The sequence below is a fragment of the Corvus cornix genome, chromosome 3 (genome assembly GCF_000738735.6).
Source record: "Corvus cornix cornix isolate S_Up_H32 chromosome 3, ASM73873v5, whole genome shotgun sequence".
NCBI classification, from domain to species: domain Eukaryota; kingdom Metazoa; phylum Chordata; class Aves; order Passeriformes; family Corvidae; genus Corvus; species Corvus cornix.
Window position 1 is genome coordinate 43,669,767 of NC_047056.1, and position 26,301 is coordinate 43,696,067.

At 39.2% G+C, this 26,301-nt stretch overlaps 1 protein-coding gene across 2 annotated transcripts in view; it reads right to left on the reverse strand.

The window, feature by feature from the left end:
- Positions 1 to 26,301, reverse strand: part of PCNX2 (pecanex 2) — a 150,606-nt gene that overhangs the window by 102,817 nt on the left and 21,488 nt on the right. For both annotated transcript variants that reach the window (XM_039568371.1, XM_020583986.2), the window contains 8 exons: positions 25,619 to 25,766; positions 25,305 to 25,450; positions 24,016 to 24,109; positions 12,829 to 12,964; positions 9,500 to 9,642; positions 8,217 to 8,370; positions 8,086 to 8,118; positions 1,146 to 1,317 (listed from right to left, as the gene is read on the reverse strand). In XM_039568371.1, coding sequence (XP_039424305.1) covers positions 1,146 to 1,317; positions 8,086 to 8,118; positions 8,217 to 8,370; positions 9,500 to 9,642; positions 12,829 to 12,964; positions 24,016 to 24,109; positions 25,305 to 25,450; positions 25,619 to 25,766 — 1,026 coding nt within the window. The remainder of the gene's footprint in view (positions 1 to 1,145; positions 1,318 to 8,085; positions 8,119 to 8,216; positions 8,371 to 9,499; positions 9,643 to 12,828; positions 12,965 to 24,015; positions 24,110 to 25,304; positions 25,451 to 25,618; positions 25,767 to 26,301) is intronic.

Genomic DNA, 26,301 nt, shown 5'->3' on the forward strand with positions numbered 1-26,301 from the left:
CATTTTTACTGCTCACCTTTGACAGACAGAGAAAATAAGATGTAAGGAGAAACTTTAATGAGACCAAAGCAAAGTAATGAAAGAAGCTCATTAACATAAGTGAGATGCAGATCTTCACATTCCCCTGTTTCTGGTGAGAAGAATTGGGAGCCATAGTACCCATGTTAAGGACCAGGAGGCTTTCCTAAAAATAGTATGCCTTTCAGGAAGTAAGACTGACCTGAGTATGGCAAAAAGCAAGTACAACAGTCACAGGTGAACAAAGACCTCGAAGGTCATACACTACCTAACAAAAGGTTTTTTCTTCTACTAAAGTAGGTTTTCCTGGTTCTAAATTCACAAACCAACAGGCTATCTTTTGTACATTACAACACAGCTTTTTGGGTAATTTTCACAACTTTTACAGTAAACCTCACATTTCTTATTTTGTAGCTTAACAGTGTTGCACTATTGACGGGAGTCCAGTTCAGCACTTGCATCTGTGGCTCAGCTGGTGAAACATCACAGTTACAGACCGTAAGTGTGGTGTGCAACAGGAAGAAGTGTCCTGACAGAATAGGGTAATGTCGGCTGTGGCCACTCCAAATTATTGCCAAAGGATCATCAGACCTGTCTTACGGCAGCGTCTGAATGTCCTCAGCAACCTCAGAATATGATTCTAGAAGGAAAGAGGTTGAAAGAGCTACTGCAGAGTGGCTACTCCACACTAACTGGTCACATGGACAGTTTGATTAAATTAAACCAAGAAAAAGCACTTTCTTCATGATCAGAAGAAAGTCCATCTGAGGAACTGGCATGGATTAGCTTCCAGACATTAAATTTAAAACTTGAGTTACTCTGCAGTAACTGCTCCACACAGACAAGCCCTTACAACGATTAACTGCATTTCACAGATGATGTCTTTTGCTAATAACATCAGTGACTTTTAGCTTTCTATGGAGACATTTCTATGAGCCTCATTTCATTAAGAACTCCTTTTACATAAGGGAAGGTCGCCAGCTGCCCCCTGCCCCTGTCTTAAGTCATTCCAAATGTTTCTATCAATTTGAGTTGTGCCTCCATAACATGCGTTTGATTGCCAGCATGGGAAAACACAGACTAGCGCTTAATCCCTTTTTGCAGTCCTAGGAAAAATATTGACTCACCTATTACATGGTCTCTGGCTGACTGGAGAGATCTGGGTGAAAAGAGCTTCAGGCCATACATCGTATAAACAGGTGGATTTGTGTCTTTAGACCCAGCATCTAACAGCAAAATAAGGCCACACAATATACAAAAATATACAGGTCTGCTGTAGATTATGATTTTATTGTGTCCCTGGAAGGAAAAACCAAAAAGTTAGAATTTTGTATTCATTCTCCTACTGCATGCACTGCATTAACCTAGAGAGGGTCAGGGCTCAGACAAAATATTTTAATGACTTATACATAATAATTAGTAATAAAAATATTACAAGGTATTTCATCTTCTCCAGAGGAGACTTTCAAAAGGCACAACAAGGAGTTAAGACTGACTCCAACAATCACTTATGCTTTTGAAAACCTAACCTTCTGAACCTTTCAAAACTTATTAATTCCGGGAATCATCATTTTCTGCGGAGGAAAAAACCTTCAATCTATCTGAATATTTCTTTTCCATAGAAAAAAAAGTATTTTTGTCTATATCACTTTTATTTTAAGGAACATCTGCTTCAGGTGGCTTGATTTTTTTTTTTACTTTATGAAATATAAGATTAATTTAATTTTTAATTGAATCCTGGGAAGAAAAAAAATAATAGAGCACATCCCCGGTATAGTGTGAGGCATGGGGATGGATTTTTTTTCACTAATTTAATTTTTTTGTTTCTTTGAACCACTTGACAGCAAATCAGCATGTCTTCTGAAGGGGGTGACACTTGTCCGCAGTTTCTGGTCTGCTTCTCATGAAGCACTTTGAAATGATGATCCAAAGGAATTAGGATGTGGAAGGAGTCTCATCTGATGTCTTTCATACACATCTCTCACACAATTGATTCCCACGAATCCTACAAAACACTGTCGGGGCTGCAGGTCAGGGAAACGAACAGACACTTAAGAAGAATCTTAATAGTTCTCCTGGTAGCAAGCTTAAGGGTAACTAAGACATTTTAAACACTAATGAGTCAAAAGATTCCTTGAGTGTGAAAAGCCAGGAGCAAAGTGACAAGAATCCAAGTTTGCCTTGCATAAAGCTGCTGTGCAACTGTTCTTATTTGAAAAATGTAATTTAAGTGAGCATAATAAAAGATCATGTCTTTTTTGAGTCTACCTACTGACTTGAAACTGCAGCTGCATTTGTTTGGCTGCCAGCCAAGCTCATATGTTAGATTGCTATTAACTGATCTGTACTCTCTTTTGGGATCAATCAGTTAACAAGGTGGTAGATTACAGGGAACTGGTGGGCTTATATTGTGCCTCACATCCATGAAATATGAATCAAGCCAGGGACACAAATCCTTGCTGTTTAATCAATTTCAATTTTACTACTGCTTTTTTTTTTTTTAATAGGACACATGCCACAAAATAATCTGTGGAGAATTATAAAGATAAAAATATGACTTTAAGAAAGAAAAATAATTTACACTACTACTTTCTGGCCTTTTTTAAACTTCAGTTTATTTATTTAAAATATGAGCTGTACATTACAAAAGAAACCAATAAATAAGCACCTAAACAATTGCTTAATGTTTTATATCCTGATGTGCACTCCAGACCAAAGCCTGTTTTATTGTGATATTACATTCTTGTCTTACCTCTTGAATTATAGAAGCCAGTTTTATCTTTGCATGCTGATTATTTGAAGGCAGCTGGGTAAGACAGAGTTGATGACAACAAGCCCAGAGGTTTAATTCCATACACCTTGCAGTTCCACATAGAACACTGACATACTCAATTAGGTTTACAGTGCATATTTAACTCTTACTTCTAAAGTAGTTTATGGTGTGCTGGGTGAAGAACTGGCTGAAGGGTGGGCAGAGCTCAAAGGGCTGCAGTGAAAGAGGCCTCATCTGGCTAATGACCCATCAGCAGTAAAGTTCCTCAGGGCTCAGTTCTAGAGCCAGTTCTGCTCAATGGATTTATCAATGATCTGCATGTAGGAACTGAATGCACCATTAGCAAGTTTGCCAAAGACACCCAACTGGGAGGTGCTGTTGACTCTGCTGAGGGTCAGCTTTGCAGAGGGAACTAGACTGAAACATTGGGCAGCGATTAACAAGATGTAATGCTGGATCCTGCTCCTAGGATGGAGTAATGCTGGGCACAAGTATAAATTGAGAGACGAGTGGCTGGTAAGCAGCCCTGCAGGAAAGGACCAGCAGGTTCAATGTGAGTCTGCTGCGAGTGCCAACAGCCAAGAGGGAAAACTGCATCTGGGGTGCATCAAACACAGCAACACCAGCTGGTCAAGAGGTGATTATCCTGCTGTACTCAGCATTGGTGCAGCCCCACCTTGAGTGCTGTGTGCAGTTTTGGGCCTCACAGTTTAAAAAGGATGTGAAGGTCCCTGAAGGCATCCAGAGGAGGGCAACAAAGCCAGTGAAATGGTTGGAAGGAACGTCCTATAAAGAGCAGTTAAGGACTTCAGGTTTGTCTAGTTTGGAGAGGACAAAGCTGAGGGGCAAATTCATTGCTCCCTACAGGTTCCTGAGGAGGGCAAGTGGAGAAGGTGGTGCAGGAGACAGATCTCCTGTCCCATCCACTGATAGGATGTGTGGGAATGGCTCTAAGCTGCATCAGGTGAGGGCATTTATTTTGAAAAGGAGGTGAAATACAGGAATTGGCTTCCTAGAGAGGTGGTTGATGCCCCAAGCCTGTCAGTGTTTAGAAGACGCATTTGGACAATGCTCTTAACGACTTGCTTTGACTTTTGGTCTGCCCTGAAGTGGTCAGGCAGTGGCACTGGATGATCATTGTAGGGCACTTCCATCTCAGTTATAATAAAATAGACTAATTCAATCACTCTTACCATGCTAACTACACGGTAATAATAATAATGCCACTTATGATTGAGGAAGCAGATTCCAGCGGTTTTCTGAAAGCTGCAAAATGTGAACAAATACTACCTTCCCTGTTTTTCAGGTGGTGGGTAATGAAACAGAATACTGAAAAGGAAATCTTTCTAGAGTCATATCAACAGAAGCAAAGCAATGCAGCAGCAATGCACTCAGAAGGACAGTGTCTGCACAGCTCTTGCACTACTTGGGATGTGCTCAAGCTGAATGAGCGTCCCAGAGTACAGCAAATACTCCAGTCCCCACATCTGGGGAACATGCAACACAACACAAGAAAGAGGAACTGCTGCAAGTATTACTGTGGTATTTCACTGTCAATTTACATGCTTCATGTGAGGGGCATTATTTGGGACAGGACTGGTTTGAGGCCAACAGTGGACACCTTCTGGGAAAGAGAAGATCACTTCCCAAAAGTCACAAACAGGTGACAGACATTGCATTTCACTTTTTAAGGTTTTAGAAACAAACAAACAGAAAACTAGGAGCAAAGCCCTCCTGTACCTGCCACTGACAGACTAAGCTAGGCAGCCCTTCACCAAAATGGGCATGTAGCAGCACAACTTGTTTAACGAGATATTTTAGATATTAAGGACTCATTTTGTTTTACTAGGCAAGCTCACCAAATTTTGACATGCAAAACCTATTCTTAGTGAAATCACTCCACTCTGCGTCCTCATTTAGAAGAATTTAAATAATGAAGCAGAATTTCTTTTATATTTTACATCTCATTTGTTAAAATATTTTTTCCTTCACTGATAAAAATTTCAGTGAAAGCTCTTCCTTTCCCAAAGTCTGTTAAAAAAGTCAGGTTTATTAATGTCCATGTTTCTTGTTAATATGTTTCAGAAACATATTCACATCTTACCAAGAGAGCAGTGATGCATCTCATATTTCTATAAAAATATTAAGACTTAAAACAAAGAATAATTTCACAAATGCTTCCATTTACTAAAACAGTAGTTTTGGCTGCAAAGCATTTTGATGGGAAAATTTTAGAAATATCTAATGGGGTATTTTTGTCAGTGCACACATGTAAGAGGAAAAAGACAGAAGGCTTTTTTATATAAAGAAATGTGCATGTGCTCAGTTCTACAGAAAAGCTTACAGGGACAAATTAAAAATACTTTTAAAGTGCCTTATGGGATTTATGAAACTGCCTATGGTAGCCACACAACTGAGTTAGCTATCTGCTTTGGCACGTAATGGGACTGAGACAATGAATCTGCAAGAGATTCTCTAAATCTTGTTAAGAGCACGACTGCAATCCTTCAAGCTCAAATGCCTTTGTAAGCCCAAGCAAGATCCTGAGCTATACAGGTGTCTCATGAGGTACTTAGAGACAAGCCCTCCTGATCCTTCTATATAGCCATTTACTAAATGTAAAACCTTTCCTAAGGTTTTTCTAAAACCTTGAAATGTACATGACAAGGATCTCTTGGATCTCTGGATTTTAATACCTTGCAGTCACCAGCAGCTTGCTTGTATCAGGTCACTAAGAGCAAAATATAACACACTTTGGAATGGACTTCATTTTCTTCTCTCCACCACTCCAGTGAGGAGGCTGTTCCCAAATTTCACCATCCCAGAACTACGTACCCCTGTGTAAACAGCAGCTAAAGGCCACCAGCTCTCAATGGACCAGAACTGGGAAGGCTAAAGGTCCAGCTGACAGGAAAATTGGACTCTCATCTTACAGCAGGCACCAGTACTAAACCTGCAGCAACAATAAATGCCAGCTCTTCCTCAAGCACAGCAAGTCAATCTGTACATCAGTACTCAGGAGGAGTTTGGAACAAAAGCTTACAGCAGCTCTAGGCACTGTGTTTTCTGAACTCACTGGATGCCATTTTAAAGCAGTCTTTCAAAATGCTACAGGCTAGAGATGACAAAGTCACAAATTCGCATCAAACAGTAACAAACTCCGCACAGGAGATAGGGAAGACGTTCGGAACCTCCTTGGCAGCCATGGATAACATAAGGCGTTAGCGGCTACTCATGGATCCACGAACAGAACTTAATACACTGTGCAGGTCTGAGGCTCATGATGGTTTGCTTCACACTCAAAAAAATCTCATGTGCATTTTCATTCATGGGCACGATACAGATCATTCTTTAATCCCTCTGCTGTTCTGCATCCTTACATTAACATCAAGAGACATTATTCTCTTTAATTTTAATTCAATCACATGAATTATGAAACAGTACATGGAGAATCTCTTCTCACCTTCTCTTGTCCTATTTCTGAGGTGCTTAGTAGCTCAAGCAAGCCTTTACAAATACCTATTGTGTTAAAAAGATATAATGTAGAAATTGCTAATCTTCTATTTTAGCATGGTAACACCTCCACCTTTAAAACCCTTAGTGAAGAAACTTTCTAATTCATTTCTATTGGAGTTTGTATAGTGCACCAAAAAGTTTGCAAGAGAGTATCCCTAATAAAGTTTTAGGAGGGAAAAGGAAGATGGGAATACACATATTGTTACTTTGTTCCATTGCTGCATGACTTACACAATACAGTACAGTGAATAACACTTGTAATAGTACTGTGAGAACATGAAATTCAGACCTGGATCCTGCACAAAAAAAAATGTTCTGTTTAAACACTACCTTGTGTTTAATACTATAAAAATATATGGGCAGGATAGGTTTAAAATGAAGTTTTGATTCAACTGCTTGCCACCCACTTTAAACAAACATTAACATTACTAATGTCTGATTAAGTGCAAACTATTTGATGACAGTTCACATTATTTTATCTAGACAGATGCCAGTTGAGCTGACTAATTATATTAGTCACAAGACCCCCCCCCCCTCAACTTTTCACTGAGGTTGGAATATTCCTTTAATGTTTTGAAAATATTACCCTACAATGTGTAAGTTGCTGTTTATTACCTTTCTCTACTTTTTATGCAGACAGGTATTTCCTGTGAATGCATTGTAACTAAAACCACCATAACTTCACCCCGTAATAATTGGCACATGGAAAAGAAACTGAGAATCTTCTGAAATCCATCTAGTGAAGTGTGTAGCATACATATATAAATAACAGCAATTTCAATTTCAGCCTGTATTTCTAGCCTCTAAGCTGACAAAAATAATTGCTCCCTGCCAAAGGGAACTGATCCAGCAGACCTGAAGTTTTTAACATGTCATTTTTGAAACCTGAGGGAAGAGAGGTTATCCTCAAAAATATTCAAAGAACTAAATAAGAAATATAAGCAACTAGCATGCAGTGTAAAAGAAAGGAAGAGGCATTATGGCCACTGAAATGTCTTCCAAGATGCGCAAGTCAAAAATGCTGAGACACCGTGACAGGTGGAATGGGTAAGATTGCAGTCGTAGGATGATGCCCCTAGAACAGTCCTATAACAAGGACAGACTTGTGTAAAGAACTGATTCTTTGCAAGGTGGTTGGCACCATCAGAGTTCAATTTCTTAGATGTATCCAATAGAAAAAAGCAATCAGCAAGGATCCTCACATCATTCGCCCAAAGATTTGGCCATTTCTTCAGGACACAAGCACAGAAACAATGGCCATATTGTAACGAAGGGAAAACACCTGTGTCATTTGATGAGCTAATATTTTTAATAAATAAATCTTCAGTAGAAGATTTAAAAAATGAAAAGATCAGTCCCCAATCTCAAAAAAACCCCCAAAAAACAAAAAATCAAAAACAGGAAAAAAAAATCCCTGAGCAATGACCGAGCTGCTAATCTGGAACTTCTGCTATTTTCTCTCTGTTTCTAAAGGAAAGCAATGAAAAGGTTTGTGTGATGTCACAGTATTGAACATTAGCAAGATAGTTCAGATGAATTTTTTACTGCACATATTAACTTAAAGAAACAGCACTTTTCTAATAGCAGTGATAAACTCAAATAGCTTAAAAATAATTAAACCTAGTACAAAGTCTTGAAATCAGAGATGTCTTTTTCTTTTTCATAAATCAGCTAGAACAGCAAATGGCTAATATCTGTGTTGCACTGAACAGCCAGCTGTTTCACAGTACACAAGTGATAATAAAGGAGAAAGACTTGTTTTACTGACTGAGACTTACATGTATTGGTGAAGCAGGATCAGGCTGAACACTCTAAAAACAAAACAGAAAAAAAGATGCTTGCTTGAAAGATTTTGTCTTCATAGAAGTTAGAAGATAATTCAGCAATGGGCTATGATCTTGAGTCCTACCTTGAGGAGAGAATACTGGCAGCTGGCCATTACGAGACAGAACAATAGAACCCAAATGTCTTTACAGAAGCCTTGGTTCAGAGTCAGGAATCCAAGAAGTGAAACAAGAACTACTAGAAGGACAGCAAATACATTCTCCTTTATATCTTCTGTCCTATGTGAATAAAAGTGTTGGAGAAGTACAAATACTTATAGAGTCATTAGAACAAGGCAGGTGCATTTGTAGTTGGTATGAACTGTCAGTGCTGCACCTATCAGAATTTACTGCATTTCCGTGTTCAACGGTATTTCATCCCCATGCCAAAAAACCTTATCCAAAATGATAGCTAAAATATATAGGAAAAAAAGTCATATGCACTGAAATCTAATATCTCTTCCCATCTCACCTCCCAGTTAGAATTCCACAATGGAGATGATTTGAATGTAGAAAAGTGCATGCTTATTAAAGCACAAACAAACAAAATAAAAAAAAACCAACACATGAACAACTACAAATAAAATCAAATACCCAAACACTTTTAAATAAGGAAATAAGGCATTCCATTAATGAAAAATATAAACATCTGACAGCAACGAATTGGATTGAAGATCAAATTTGTCATCTGATGTTTTATTTGTTTTATCTGTTCTGTTAGAATGTGGAAGCTGAGATAAAAAACAACGTTAGTGTTCAGGCTGTAACAAAAGAGCTTATCAGCAGAAAAGATTTCCATGCAATTGAAACACCACTGATAAGTAAATATCTGCTCTGGACTTAAAGCTCCCTGACATGTAGCCTGATTTCTGCAGCAGGTTAAACTGCCATCTGAAATTTCTGCTGTGGAGACCATGTTAACATATATGGCCCAGCACCATCACCAGAAGTAGAGACAATAAACTTGAACTGGAACAGAGGCAGCAGCTGAAAAATCTCCACCTGGATACCATTCTAGAAATTATTTTCTTTTCTTAGAGATTGGAATACCTGGGACCCTTCCACTTCTGATTTTCTCATCAGAAATCATTGGGTCTATAACATCTGTGAATCAAATTACAGACTAGTCTACAAGCCTGGTACTCACATGAATCAAAGTCTCTACTTGAAGACAAAGGGTAGCAAGAACCACTGAAACTAAGCCTGAACTTCAACTTAAAGCAAAAACACATCTATCTACTCAACCTGAATGTAAGACACTTATACAGTTCTCACTTTTTCTTTCTCTAGTGGTCAGCACTGCTTTAGGGACATGTGGAGCCACCCACTGTAACACTACATAGAGCAGCTTTAAAAAAAAAAAGCTTACCTGTCCAACAATGCCAACAAGGTAAGACGATCATACCAGACTTTAATCCACTTGCCAGGGAATATAACAAATCTGTAAAACTGCCTGTTCAGCTTCCGTTGCGCTGAGGAACATGAAGAATCCTCAGGGTCCTGGCTGGGCTGCTATAAAAACAAACCACAAATACACAAAACTCTCGCACACTCACATACAGCTGCCAGCAAAACAGGTGCTGAAAAGGCCAAATTTACAGGAAGTATCAGGTTTTTGGTTTGTTTTTTTTGTTTTTTTTGGTTGGTTTTTTTTTGTTTGTTGTTTTTTTTTTTTTGTTTTGTTTTGGTTTTTTTTTTTTTTTTTGCTTAAAGGAGTAGTGGCAGCATGTTAGCGAATTTATTTTCTTAATTTTAAACAGAAACAAAAATATCACACCAGCTTAATTATTGCAGATGGACAGAAACTATATTAATTGTGGAGCTCAACAGTGATGATATGCTTAGAAATTAATACTAAATATTCATTTGAAAAGTAATTATTTTTTAGTCCAGATCCAGTATTTGTCTAAAGTTTCTTTTTGAAGATTTTCCCATGTATCAGGCTAATTACAGCACAACACAAAAACATGACAGGACAAAACCTTGTTTTTAAATTAAAAAAAAAATTTAAAAGTAGGCCTTAAGGCCTAGAGGTGTGACTTATCAACTTTTCTTCCAGAACACAGCTTTATTTATCTTTCCTGAGATGCTTTGAATACCACATCAGATGTGCCTCAAGAACAGCAAGAGGAGGAAAAAAATTGCAAAGAAGCACAAATAGCATAAACAGCACTAATTAAAGAGTCTCTAATCTTACTATCATAATCATAAATCCATCCCTTTGAATTTTGGATATTTCCTTAAGAAATATTTTGCTTTTGCCAGATTCTAAGGCCTTTTCTAACTTCTCTACAACTCTCCTGCAACTATCTACAGACCATTAGCCAAGCCTGCAAAGCTAAACAACAGAAGAAAAACACCTCTGCAAAGCAGTGATTTCTTTCCAAGGTATACCATTACTGATGTTACAGAGGGGGGGAAATTACTTATTTTTCTTTCAAGAAGATGAATTTGAGATTTTGAAATCACTGCGAAGTCCAGTGGTTTTCAACCTCCTACTAGGCAGCCTTTTCCCCACCCCCTCTTAAAGATAAATAATTAACAAATATACTTATTATGGAACTCTAAGCAATGTCTACATTAGAGCTATTTATGTTAGATAAACTTTCCTAGTCAGGGAAGGGGATTTCTGTGTGAAGTAATTGATCATCAAATTAGAACTGTTAGCAAACCACAGTTTTTTAAACAACCTGTCCACCTGCACAAAGGAACTGTTAAATTTTCTCTCAGAATATTGGAATAATTTCTAATCTTCGCTTTCCAGGAAAAGGAATTTTACACATAGTTTACACATGACAATGTATTCCTGTGCATCAGCTGGGAAACAACTCGCTGATATCCTCAGTCTGCTGGCAAATGTGAGGTGAAACAGGCTAACATAAACTCTGGAGAAAGAAATTCAAGTTTAGGCATTTTATCTCGTGCCTCCAATTGACTAAAAGTGTTCAGCCATGCCAGGTCAGGGAGCTCAACTGCTAGCAGTGCAGGACAATCCCTCATGTTTCTGAGCATTGAGACATGCAAGGGGATGCTGGGCTATTTGGCATTCTTTCCTTTATTAACAGTTCCGAGTGATTTAAAAACCATGAGACCAACTGCATTCCTTTCACTACACTGACTTTGAAACCTGAAAGCAGTTTATGGAGTCCAAATTTTAATACTTTTATTACTACTTTAAAAAGTAACTTAAACATGTGGTTGGGGCATTTTTGAAGAAAAAAACATGTTTTAAAATATTACAGTTGCTAATACTGGCAGAGTTTTTGTTTCTCTTGGGTCCTATTACCCAACAGAAAGTAAAGCGAAACTCAGTCCACTGCAGCCATTAACTTCACACATCTAATGTAGATTGCCCACTATAACTAGACAAAAAAATCAAAACAGTGGCAGAGAGTTCACTTAAAACACCCAAGGACTTGATCGTTGAGTCCCCAGAACAGCCCAACACATCTTAGCTGAGTGTATAAGTGAACATTTTGGCTCCTGAGGAACTGTAACCTTTGGATGAAATCTTCTGCGTGAAGCTTGTAGTGCTTGGGTGGGAGTCAGATTTTTGATTGGGGAATGGATTCCAAGCTGGATTTGGGAAACTCTCTGACTAGCCCTGAGCAAGTCACTCAAGTCTAGCTGTTTCTCCTATCAAAAGAGGGCTTATAAAAATTCACTTCATAAATTTATATGGTGTTAGAGACAGCCTGAAGCCCTAGCTTCATCAAAATCAATGGTAACACTTTTCCTGACTTATGTAGGCTCAGAATTTCATGTTTAAGAAAAAAAATTCAGAAATCGGGAAGTTCTGAAAATACTGCCTAGCCTGGCTACAAACTTGCTATGTGACCTTGAGGAGAGCAGTCTTCCCAAAAGAGAAAGAAGAAATGACAATTGTTCTCTAATTTGCAGGCAGTTTACAAGACTATAAATATCTGGAAAACATCCAAGCCTTTGGATGGAAGACACTGTCCAAATATAAAAGATAGTATTTGGGACAATTTACTGATTTTTAATTTAAAATAGTTCCTTTATACAAGTTGCTTTTAGCTTTATGTTCCTGAGGGAAATCTAAGATGAAAGGCAATTAACTGTCATTTTAATGTTATTCACAAATATCAAACTAGAATTTGCCACAGCAGACAGAAAGCCAAAGGTATTACAAAAGGAATTGTAAAAACTGATTATAGCCCTAAGTCGCAGACCCCAAACACTGTAAAATTCATGTCCACATAACACCACACAAACTGAAGTCTGAGGGCCTTTTTCTTTTACTAGCTGCAATGAGGAGATGGCTTCAACATTCCACAGCAAACATTCACAGGTCTGGTTGCCCAATTCAGAAAAGTGAAACCAGACATGAGGTTTTATGACAGCAATGAATCTGGAATAAACACTTCATGCTATTAAAATCTGGTGGTGTCTCTAAAATCCTAACAGCTGTGTCCTCTTCCAAATGAAATACAATTGAAGACAGAAGATGAACTTTTTCAGTGATGGAGTCTTTAAATACTCCCCTAGGACACTACTCAGTGTCAGTAGAAAACAGCTGAGTTGCATCCATCAACATAAAACACATCTTCTCCCACATGAGCAATACCAGGAAAAGCAGTATAGCAAAATCAACAAAATTGTCTCAGGAACAAGCCTGCAGCTTTTGTTTATTGAGCAGTCCATCAAGATGCTAGAAACTCAGATATTACAATGTACCCGTGGGTTTTCTGAAAGGGTCCTTCTGGCCACCATCAGTAGGAGCTGCTGCTGAAGCGCACTCGCTGCTTGATCCCCAGAAGATGGTTCTTGGCTCTCTGAAGTGGTAGTACTAGAGGAGCTGAACTGTATTTCACTGTGCACAGAGGACAGAAAGGAAAGAGATTGTTTTAAGCAGCAATATTTTCCTAATATGTGTGAAACATTACAGGAGAAAGCCTGTAATTACACTACTGTTTGGCTCACAGGACTCGGGAACCTTCCACCTTCATATCTGAAGTATAGCACAGACTCACAAAGCAGTTAACACCCAAATTCAGATACACTTGATTTACTACATCCACCACAGAGAAACAGATACTTCTGTATCACAGCTTTTCTCATCCTGAGATGAACACCCTCAAGGAATCACACTTCAGAAGTGCCTTTTTCTGTCCATTGACAATTCAAGTGTAGAGAGGCACATCTACAGAGCAAAACTGCAAAGTAGATACTGCAGAGATCCTGGAATAGCTTCCAACAAGCTCACTTAGGTACCAAGCTGGTCTGGTTTCACCTGCACTAAATTTGGTGAGTTCTGATTCACCCTGCTGAGAATTCAGCCCACAAGAACTTCCTTCTGCCCTAGCAAAACAACAACACATGAACTAATTCACATAAGGCTAGCTCAGATACCCTCCGTACTGAGTGTAAACTCACCCTGGGAAGGCCCTGAGCAAGATACTATTTACTGCTTTTCCTCACATTTACTGCTTTGTGTTGAAGCTACAGCATCTAAACACTTGCAAAAATCCCCACTTAGAGCAGCAGAGCCTGTTGGGTTGCAGCAATGGTGTGTTACCATGACATGACTGACTGGGTTTCAGAGAGAACTTTATTGAAATGAAGTAATTGTTACTTGGGGAAGAGATTTATTTTGAATACTTCTTTCTAATTCTTTTCCAAATGAGATTCATATACCAGGTGCTCTGCTCCAAGCTCACTGGCCCACTGCCTCTGGATACCTGCCTTGGGCTCTTTCTACTTTTGTATCTACATGAGGTGAAAGCACCTAAGTGCTCATGCTCATGCAAGGTAGTCAATATCTGTTGCTCTTATTTTGCATAAAGACAAGCAGGAAGAAACTAGAGCAATCTGCCTACAGTCAGCCAGGAAACCTATGGCACTGCAAAGATTAAAATCCTCCTCTTGCATACCCTCCACTTGCCCCAGAGGCACCTTATTAATTTTAGTTAACTCAACTTGCCTCACCTTTGGTTGCCAATTCCCAAAGGCTGCCATGTAACCCTTGTTAAAGCATTAAAATTGTGGCTGTCCTGCACGTAACTGGCTGTTAACTTCAGCTGCAGTGGTTAGCACTGTTCTGGAACACAGTTCAATGTCTGGATTACTTAAAAGAAGGGCTGAAGTGTCACACCAACAGGTTGAAATGCACACACTCTCTCCTCCCCTCCAGGATTTGCTACCTCTGCCGGGACCAACAGGAACACGATCAGCCTCAGGATGTCACCAGATGAGCCATCCTGTCTCTGGTTTCTGAGCCAGGTAGTTTATGTTTTCAAAGCCTTGATTGCTATCAGGCTTGAATTCCAGACCTGATATTCACCATCTGCCACTCCAGCAGAACTCTCAGCTGAGTAGAAATGAGAGCACCCCGTGCTCCTGACCCTAATGGCTTCCTCTGCACTCCACACTCCTCGTGCTACAGACAGCAGCATGATTTGCTCCAGAGAGTCAGGACAGCTGTCATGTTTCCTTTGGACAGTACTAGCAAATGAGAACACGGCCCAACACAACCCACTTGACGTCCCAGCCACAAGACAGCTCTCTGTAAGAATCATCTCCTTTGTCAGCAGTTATTAACAAAACAGTACAGAAGGGATGGGCACTCATCCAAGATCCTGGATCACAACCAGAAGATTTAAGCAGGAAGAAAGTGGAGGAAGCCTTGAGGAATGTCTCCCAGGAGTAAGATTCCCACAGATATGGACTACAGAACAACCTTGTCCAGTCAGAAGGAAGGCAAGGGATTTTTTGTTTGTTTCCTCAGGATGAGCTGTCCCATTCCTTGTCATTGTGGGTGCAACTCTGAGTCTCCTTGTTCACAGCAGGAAAAAGGCAAATGTAGCCCAGGCTATGCAGGAACATTAGCCTGGGAATTCCTGCCCAAAAGGTGACTCAACAAAACAGCAGGGGAATAGAACAGTGGTTGCTCATGCCTTCCTAAATGAAGAGTCAATCTTCACTACATTTCTGCATCTTTAGTTGTCTTTCTACAAAAGGCAAAAGTATTTTGAGATCAGACCACATCTTTTATCCCACATTCACCAAAAATGGAAATGGCAGAAGGACAGACGGATGGAGCAGAGTACCAGGGGAGTCTATCCGTTCTCAGAAATCAAAAATCTTTTACTAATAAGACTTCTTCCAAGAATCAACTTAGGAAATCAAATCATCTCCCAGCAGACTTGAAGTTAACCAAAAAGCCAAGAGTGCCCATAGTCTTTTCTGTGTTTACAGACAAAATTCACAGCTCCGCCTATCAGCAAGTGGTAGAGGAGACCACAAGCAGCCAGGACACTGACTGTGGGAAAGAGTTGGAAACTTTATAAGCCTGAAAAGGCAATTAGAGCAGAGAGGATGGGAAGGCAGAGCTAGCAAAGCAACAGCTTCAAAATCAGAGTCGGTCATCTGGCAGCCATCAGCCTCATCTCTCGGTATCTTCTTATTGTCTCCTCATCTTCCATTTCCTTCAGCTCCTGTTTGTTGTTTTTGTCTTCCTTATCCCTATTTTCCACACAACCTCCTTCTGACATTCACTTGCTACCCCCAATGACGAATTGCTTGCACCGCTACTTAGAAACTGTACATCTCATCTGATGACATTGCTATCACACTGACAGCAAACACCAGTAAGAAATGCGATGATGGTGTTTGTGTTTTTGTAAGCCTATAAACTAGATTCTATAAATTTATTACCATATATAAATAGGAGCAAACACTCTCTAATCATAAAATCATTATAACGGAGCTGATCGCAATATAACACGGAATCTTGCTAAATAGAAAATCTGTTCATTTGCAGAATCAAATTAATATTATCAAGATCTATCACAGTAAACTGCACTGCTAATGTAAGCAAAGGTATAATTGAACTAAATTTCGAATAATAAATTATTAACTAAAAATGTCTTTGATAAACATACAACCCACGCAGATCAAATTCAAAAGCTACATAGCACCCTCTACTGACAACTGGGTATAAAACCAGGAATTTTTTTCTGGCTCATAATCCCGTTTTGTAAGAACACTCGGTAAGCATAAGGTAGCAGAGCAATAATACATCACATAGAATGTTTTAGTATAACCACATAGTGCCGGAAAAATCGTCTTTCTCCCTCTCTGTTTAGCCTGTTGCTTCACACCACTGACAACTTGGCCCAAGCCATTCAAATATAACCCAGCCTAAGTCATCCCCTTTGCTAGGACTAGCTAGCCTTGGATCTGAACCCCTCTCAAAGCAAGCTCATTATACAGGCACACCACAAAGAATTCCCTGTTAATAAAGCTGATTTGCAGGTTTTGGCTACATTTCATTTTAACCTGCATCAGGGAATCTTGTAGCCATCACAACAGTTGCAATAATGAAGCGCCTTCCTCTTGGTCCTCAAATGTTTAAAACCAGAAAGATTTCACTAGACTGCCTAAGACAGCTGTCTGGGTCACTATAGAGCTTACAGTGTGTAATAAATATCAATAGCAATAACAAATAATAGAGCTGAAAGATATTTAGGTGATGGTAAGCAACTACGGCTGTCAGGAGCCAGAGGGCAGCTCAGAGCTGGAAATGTCTCCTCCTGCATGTCCAACAAGCAATCGCTTCTGGGGTACTGGTCTGAGGTGCATCCAAAAGCACTTGCTGAACTGAGACCTGAGCAATGTGGTTGCACAAGACCCAGCCAGTGCTGACAACACAGCAGGAACTCGAAACACCCATACCTTTGTAGTCTTTCAAAACAGTCAGTTTGTGGCTGAAATGTAGCTATCTGAATGGATGACGCTCATTAGGTCTCCACTAGAAAGCTGCCAGCACCAATCTGACCAGAGTATTGCACAGCTCCAGACTGACACTAAAGCCACTAGCTGTGGATATTGCTTCTTTCAAGAAAATGATGATTTAGAGTTCCCAAATAACCAAACAACAAGATTTACACTAAAAAGCAACTCAGAGCACGTAAGAAGATTGAATAATGCCAGTGATAGCTGCATTAGGAGTGGGTGATTACGTGACAAATTCAATCACAGGAAACAAAGAAAAAAACTCAAAGAGGAAGGACTCTTCACTTTTTTGGTAAGACCATTAGCAGTTTCATAAAGAGTAAAATTAATTCAGAATGTGCATCTTAACTTTCTTCAGTGTTTACATCTGATAGCAGCTCAAGGTAAAGATGAAATCTCTCTTAAATCTTGTCCATATTTTGCTAGTTGTACAAATATGAATTTATACACATTTTACTACAGGATTTGGGGACAATTTTTAGCATTTGTTTTAACTAGTAAAAATAACACAGCTAACAACAATAAGGCAGAATATCTAACTTTACAGAATGTGAAAGCTGGATGTAGTGATACAATGACATAACAGGCAGGAAAGATAACAGATCACTGCTGAAGTGTTGCAATAGACTACAAAACAAGCAGTGGTACATATTAAGTCAGCTACTTCAGATGGACAGAAAGGCCTTGTAAAGCACGTTCCCAAAGGCACTGTGGTCAATATGAAGGTAGGAAGTGACGAATGCTTTCTTACTCAAATGTTAAGAATGGGATTCATTCAGTACACTCTTACTTCCCAGTATTCAGATACTTTTATTTTGCTAGTAAGCATGTAAACTGCTAATTTGAAAGCCTATTACATTTCAAAGCAAAGATAAATGTGCTAAAAACTTTAAAAATAAACAGTATGTGTTACCTAATAAACTAGAGTATGCATTTTGAGAAGATGCAGCCTTATTGGAATTAATGCATTATTAGCATCCACAGTTGCGTTATCTCCAAAATACTTAAAAACATTCCTTTTAGCTCTTCTTACGGAAGGGCAGGGGATGGAACAGAAGCCAGTCCCAACACCTGAAGGCCTCCATAAACTCCTACTCCTGAGCAGGATTTTGCTGCCATCATGCGGCAGCATGGTTCCCGCTCACCTCTGAGTCTCATTCTGTTGAAAACACTCGTGTCCTGCCCAGTGTTCAGTGAAAGAAGGGCTAGAAACTCCTACACAAATAAAGGAAAGAATTTTAACTGGCCAAGCTTAACACAGGGGTTTCCTCCTGCCCCTTGGAAACCATCAGGAAAATGCTACTGAGTTTGTAAAGAGTACTTTTCAGAAAAATCCATGGCTTCATTACCATTCTCAGAGCAGACACACCGCTCATTTCTGTGTTCAAGCAGCACTATGCCCGGGGGAGCAGCTCATCTGAAATCACTGAATGCCAAAGAGGACTCTATAATATTTTTCACATCCATTTCAAAACATGCTCAGCTGCAGAGCTGCACAACCTGACAAGCAGCATTAAGAAATCTTTAAGATCCAGCAGCTTATTACAAGACAGTGGGGGGACTGTGTGATTTGGGTCACCTTGCTGAGAAATACAAAGTGTTTTAGTGACACACTTTTTGTCATTCTAAAACAGCCTTTTGAAACACTAAAAAAAAAATCTACTCTTAAGTTTACTCTTTCCTATGAGGAATAACCTCAAGGTTTCAGGGAATTTTTCCACCAGTGAACGTACTAAAGTATTAGTGGATTTATGATAGAGACATATAGTACCACTAAGGCATTCAGATAGACTTTCTTATTGTATAACACTCAAGCAGCTTATTCTGGGATGAGAATGTAAATCAAATAAGTTAGCTCATTGATCTGACATTCTCTCTTTTGCCCAGGGCCAAAACCACCAGCACTCTGCAGCCGTACTGACAGGTACCTTAAATTATTTTTTTAGTACTTGTTAGCCACTAGTTTGCTGCAAATACTTTTTTAAACTTTTGGCCCTGATGATTCCCCAAAAAAAATTATTCTCAAACAAAAAACCTAAGCAATTTTTCTTTAATTGAGGTCTTTATCTGTACTGCAAAACATTTTAGATTTTAGCTATAACATAGCTTTTTAGAAGCCTGTTTTCAGTGTCAGAGCCTCATCTAAAAATAGTGAGGAGTTCAGAGGATCAACTGCTCAGACAGAACATGCAAAGTGCAATATGAATGCATGATTGCACTGGTATGGTTGAATCACATATAGTAATGAAACATACATGGATATAATTTTATCCTACATAAAGTGATATTATTTTAATAACTTTACAGGTAAATTAAAAGATACATGACCAAGAAAGCAGGATAAGGCTCAAACTGGAATAATTATTTTTTTAAAGGTATAGAGCAAGTTGGATTTTATATATAATTGATTCCAAATGAAAGCCCAAGTGTCACACAGCAAGGAGAATCTGCACCTAAAATAAAGGTGCTTTTTGCTAAGAGCTGGGCAATTCTTCTCTTTGTACTGGTTTTAGTTCAGGTAGAGTTAATTTTCTTCATAGTACCTGGTATTGAGCTATGTTTTGCATTTGTGTTGGAAATGGTGTTGGTAACACAGGGATGTTTTAGCTATTTCTGGGCAGCCCTTAACACACAACCAAGGGCATTTTCTGCTTCTCACAGCACCCCATCAGTGAGGATGTTGGGGGTGCACAAGCAGCTGGGAAGAGACAAAGCCAGGACAGCTGACCCCAACTGACCAGGGGGACATTCCCTACAATATGGCACTCGGCATATAAACCTAGGTGAAGAAGGAGGAAAGGAGGATGTTCAGAGTGATGGTGTTTGTCTTCCCAAGTCACCAAGACTCAGGGCAAGCAGGTGTTCTGCCACCTCAAGGAAAGACAGGCTCCATCACATGTCGTGGTGACTCACTTTGGAACAGGTTCAAATGGTCTTTTTGTACTAACTTTTAACATCATCCATGAGCTGGGAATAGACTTTATACTTTTGTCTTGTCAAAGCCTGTCACAAAGCAATTTACAGCTAGAGGTGAACTTGGCAGAGTAATGGGAGCATCAAATTTAGATGCAATTAGCTCAGCAGGGAACCCAATCCACTGGGACTGCTGGCAAGAGGTGTTGCTGGCAAGCCAACAGACAAAAGTAGAGTCAGGGTAATTACACTGACAATAATTGGGGACTTGATTAGCTACCTGCCAATGTTTAAATAATTTACCAAACTCGGTGACAAGAATCACCCACCAAAGTGGGGATTAAAATGGAAAAGGAATTATCTAGTTTTGGTGATCATTCCAACAAAAACCTCCTCAAGATTTAACTTGGCTAGGTCATCAAATATTTTTAAAGCTGGACTGCTAGGCAAGTGAGAGCCAATTTGGCAACAGACAAGTACAGAGACAATCTGAAAAAATTCTAATTCTCAGTAACCTTTAATAGAATTAATGGATAATTTTGGAAATTATTAATAAGAAAATGTTTATACTACATTTAAGAAGCTCTGAAAACTTCCCAGGACAAGGACAGCAGGTACAGGTAATATTAGGACAACTACTATAGTTGAAAGAGCCAACAATAAAACTAAAAACCAAAACCAAACAAAGACAAAAAATAGAAACTGATAGAATATATATTAACATTCATAAACTGGAGAATATTCCAAAGATCATCTCACAACACTGCAGAATCAAAAAGAGGTGGTGGACCACTGATATTTGACAAGGCAAAGTCTAATTCCCTTTAACAGTATTGCTTGCAAAGTCAAGGAGTCTCCAAAGGAAGAAATCACAGACCCCTTCAGATTCAGACATCTGCTTTCCCTGGCACATTGTAATCCATTGTTGTTCATCTAGCCCTTCCTAAGCAAAGAAAAAGCAGGAAGCACACAAAAACAAAGAACAAAAATAAAACCATAACACACCCTCTCTTCTGTGACAGAGTGACATTGTTAAGATTTTGAATTATTTGTGAGAAATTAATTTCAGACGCTATGCCAAGAAGATAAAATGTTTATGGGCCATAGGAACTACTACTACTTTAATTTCAGTTCCTAAGAATCTGATGTGAAATGCTTAAGCCTGCAAACTGAGAAGACAATAGTAGGACTCAATACACAGAAATGGCAAGTTATAATTTGAAGAACATTAAACACTAGTTGTCTGCCTCAAGGCTTTCTTTAATAACTTTTCTTTGAGTAATATTTAGACACCTTCTTCAGTTTTACATAACAGTGTTAAAAGGTAGTTACCTATGGCCAATTCATAAGGCAATTACCTTACTCTTGACAAACCAGCCAGAGTTCATACCCTCTCCAGTCAAAATTCCTTCCCCTTTCACAACTGGAACGTTACCCAGAAGCATCACCAGCTCCTAGACACCAGCGACGTGTCTGCTGCCTCTCCCAACAACACCCACAAAGCAAGAGGCCTCTTGCCATCCTCTATCCTGGGTCAATTCTCCTCATAAAGAAGCACATCAGGGCACGTTCCATTCAAATCCACATGGTTACTCCACTTGCTCAACTCAGGTTTGACGTTTTCCCCGTAGGAGCAGCTTAATCTTAACAGTATAAAGCAAGCATGATTGGTGAAAAGTGCTTTAAGAGCTCATACACATCTACTGCAAACCTTTGCAATGTTCTCTATGCTTATCCTAATTCTGAAATCTGTGCTCCATGAGACCAAAAACCTACCCTATGAAAGGAGGATGCCACCTCTTTTGGCTAGGCATTAATTTTCTCCTGCATCTCTTGACTCGTAAAATCTAATTTGGATGGCTCATTAATGAATTTAGACACCAGGCCTAAAGTTATTGGTTGTTTCTGCACCATTTCAATTGCTCATGAAGCTGTACTGTCAAAATCATTGTCTTCTCCTAAGTTAACTTTTTTATGGGCTGGTAGATAAGTCAAGTTCATCGCAGAGGTGCTTTCTGTGTCTCTTTTTTAATATCCTTCTATAACAGCAGCATCTCCCGTTGCTATGGGCTACTCTTATGATGAAGATCTCCACCAGAGAGGGCCCACCCTCAAGAGAGTAATTTTTGTAAAGGACCCTTTAAAGACAGACACACAAAAGAGACTAAGTGAAGCACTTGCTGATTACACCTTGTGCTTTATTTTATCCTATTTGCCTTTTTCATCAGTAATAACCTTTCTTTCACTGATCATTTGGTTTATCTTTAGCAAAAAAGGAAGTAACCTGACACAACTGATGAGCAAGCCTGCAGGTGGGGACAGGGGAAAGTGGGGGTGGGCGGGGAGGGAAAGATGCTTCATTCCTGAACTGTCCTTAAAGCAGGTTTGCTCCTCTATTTTCTATATGCTGTAAGTGCTCTGTATTGTCTAAATACAAGACTACTTGAAGATAAACATCTGAAGAAAAAACAAAAACCCCTTTCTTCCCATGCTACCCTTCAACCTACTCACAGATGGTAGAAACTGCCCATTGAACAAACAGCTCTCACTAATCTCTCTGGCCTAGACATTACAAACTGCCCCTGCAAAAACCAGCTTAAGCATACTTCATGCTTCCTTGTCCTCCTTTCTTATTTTTCATATTAACTTCTGTCAGTTTCCTTCATCCTTCATGCTCTCTTTTTGCAAAACCTCGTGTTCTGGCTTCCCACTGACTCCCACAAAGAAACAGGCCTGGGAACCCACTCCTCTTTGCTGATTTGTTCTGTTCCCTGGTCTGAACTGTCATTATACTCCGAGATTTACAGCAAAGGTGCTGGTCTTAAGAAACTACATGCACATAAACACCTGCAAAGGATAGCTGAAGATGCTTTTGTTGACAGGGTTGAGCAGACCCCTTAAAAATAAACCTCATCCCTTATGGTCTGCAAACCATAACTAAAAAACAGCACATAGCATAGGAAGACAGATGTCACATAAGCATCTAGCAAAGGCAGATTCAGTATGACTTCTTACATGAGAAGGAAGATTGTCCTTCCTTTGATTAAAAACAAATTAATTGCTAAAAGTCAGGGGACAGAAAACTATTTCTGAATTGAGGACAGATTCAAGTTCATAGTTATAGGAAGGGGGAGCAGAAGAGTGTTCTGTCCAAGGTGAAACAAAGAGAGTTATAAAGAGAAGAATTATTATTATTATTTATTATAATATTTATAATATTATTATAAATAATATTAATAATAATAATATTATTATCAAGAAATAAATAGAACCAAACTAAAATGTTTGATTTTTTTAGGTCAAAACTGAACTCTACCAGGATGGGGGTTTATTTTGCTAAAGACAGACAGAACATTTCTACTACTCAATTTTTTTCTTTTTTTTTGACTCTTTTCCCACTGACAGATAAAAGCATTATTCTCATGTCATTGATATTAGCATTCTATCTAAAATGCTAACACTGTTTTTAACATGGTCCCAAGTTTTTCAAAAGTCTCCACTGAAAGCCAAACACTTGCAGAACAATATTCAAAAAAGATCATTCTCACTCCATTACTCAACTTCTCCAAATGCTGTAAAACAGTATGAAAAACAAAATTATTTCATAAAAATACTTATGAATAGATAAACTTATTTTTACAGATATGTAAACCGCACATCACATGAAAGAGTGTGGAAACCACAGTAATAAATATGGGATTTGTATGGATCACTCCAAAAAGAACTTTTGAAAAAAGAAAATTGTTTGGATGACTCATCAGAGCAGCAACTTATCATTAGAGATTTAATGCAAGGTGAAAGGCTCTGCTGCTAGAATCCACAGGTCAGTGACTGATACTGACACAGCACTAAAAATTTTCAAAGAATGCAACAGGTATGGGAAGAAAACAAGACAAGGTTGAGAGAGCAGTCCCACTTTGTTTTATTTACAATTTGATTTGTAATATCTACACTTGACTTTGGCTATTCCCAGAAAGTAGTTAAAGCCAAGTGGATAGTTCTGATTTTCATTTTCACTTTTTCTTTCCAATGTTCTTATAAAGCTGTCACTGTTTCAGTAGAAAGCAAAAAAAAATTTCATGCTTTGACTTCTCTAGAAAAGGTTAGCACATTTACGCACCAGTACTCCCCTTCACATGCATCTTTCACAGCTACAGTTTCACAGTTTCTAGCAATGCAAACTTTTAACGTTTCTAAAAATAAGGGCTTACTTACTGAGCATTTGACATACAATCACAATTTGATAGCTGATGTCTAAAACTTCCTTCCTTCTGACAGCCAGCTTTTAAATAGCAGGATCTAATTTCCCCTTTAGAAAATAGAGGAAAAAAACATCAGTTCAGTGATGTAATCATTTGTTTACACAAAAAATTTATAAAATACACAATTTAGGTCAGGCATGTTGATAAATAAATATTTCTCAGTCTGTGCATTAGGCTCATTTTGGATTTCAGAAAGCAAATTAACATTTGAAGAACTGAGAAGTTGAGACAAATCAAAACACAGAAGTTACAGTGAAAATTTAAAAGGCATGTAAATTAAATGCAAGGAGCATTGATTAATATAAGTTCACTGTAAAATGAAATCAGATTTTCCTCCTTCCATTCACAAAGGTGAGGTCAGGGGGTACAAAGCAATAAAAAGTTCTGCTAGAAGTGTACCACAGCTCCTCCCTGTTTACAGAGGCAGCACAAAGCCCAGGGTGGCTGCTGGCTGACCCAGAGGCCACGTCACCTGCCCCACTGGCAGCTGCTGCCCTTCTGCCCACAGCACAGCAGCAGCTGCAGGCTGCCAGCAGGGCCAGGAGGAACCAGAAAACCAGAGAATCTCCAGCATCACAGACCCAGTACCATGAGCACTCATTCCATGCTGGTTTTGAAGGCAGCTTTAAAGGAAATAGGGCTTTTGGGACAGCTGCCTTTCAGAGGTATGAGCCAGTACCCCACAGGGCACTACACAGGGCTCAAACCCATCCTACAGCTTCAGACTCTAAGAATAGCTTCAGAACAGTGGCATGCAAAGTATATGCATGGGGCAAGACTAGGTCACTCATTAATTTCCTTAAAAGGGGTAGCAGATCACAACTCCAAATGAGAGCAACCATCATGGTAACAAGAGGTCAGTCTGAGCCAGCTGAAGAACAAAACTGTAAAACAGAGTAATGTTTTGCCCAGCCAGGTCAGTGCAAAACTTTCAGTCATGCGGAAAATACCAGGGGTTCTTCTGATGGGACAGAAGTTGTCTTCTGGCCTAGCCAGCATGTTTTGAGAATGATGTTTGGAAGATAATCTTTAGGCACTGTGTAAGGCTCAGGTCTGTGATGGTCACTGGTGGATTTGGAAAATTCTATTTATTGCACATCTGACTTTAAATCACTAAGCCCTTTTCTTTCACATACACAGAAAAACATGCAACCAGTAGCAAAGAGAGATATCCTTCCAGGACATCTGAAGTGTTTAGCAATTTCCTCATGTATTGCGATTATCCCAGCTACATAAACTCACCATTTTCATCTATGAACACGTGCATTGCATCCACGGAGAGCTCATCTTGCACAGACGCCTCAGGTCCACTTATTACTTGCAAGACAGAACTGTCTTGCTGAGAAGTTACCCGGTAGATTATCTGTCTTTGCCTGCTGCCCTGGTAACTTGACACAAAAATGTTTCAAAACTACTATGAGGAACTTTTTTCTTGTTCTCAATAAAACAAAAAGAAAGAGAGGTTAATTAAAAGTTTATGTCATTTCTACTCAGTGAAACAAAACAGCTTACATCATATCTTTGAAGTACAAAATTGTAAAGTAAACTGGCCTTACAGTGCTGCAAATTTGGCAGACTCTGGTAGCACCGGACTAGTACTAGCACGATCTTGGCTTTGTACATCTGATCTTTCCTGTTTAGGAAGTTGCTCACAGTGCTTTTCTGTTCCCACCATTTCTTCTTTTCTCTCCGTCATCTGGCTATCTGGAAAACAGGGCAGTGAAGTGGAGCCACTCTCCACAGATGACTTTGAAGAGTTTCATTCATTAACTACTGAACAAGAGCATCTAAAAATGAAAACCTAAAACACTGCAGTATTTGCTAGTTTTATGTACACTACCATTACACTGTGAAGCAGAGGACAAACGAGAGAATTTCTGCTTTGCTTCTCCTATTGTTTCACAGGGAAGCAATCTGTTCCTAATCTAGAATGGTAAGAGGCTACTTCCCTGGGGGCTGTAATTTGTTGCCAAGCTGTGTATGCTGGCAGTGGAAAAGCAGAAGCACTGGCCCATTCCCCTTTCACAAATGGGAAAGCAGCACCTTCAAAGGAAATAGAGCTCTTGGACAGGAAAGCAGATAGCTGCCTAATCCCTCTTCCTCGCTGGCCACACACCTGGTGCAGGACAAAGGGCAAACTGGCAAAACAATTTCACAGCAGATTATCCTATGCTTGTAAAATACACAACTATAGATTTAAAAATACACATGAAGTATTTGTCCAGTTTCTACTACTTTG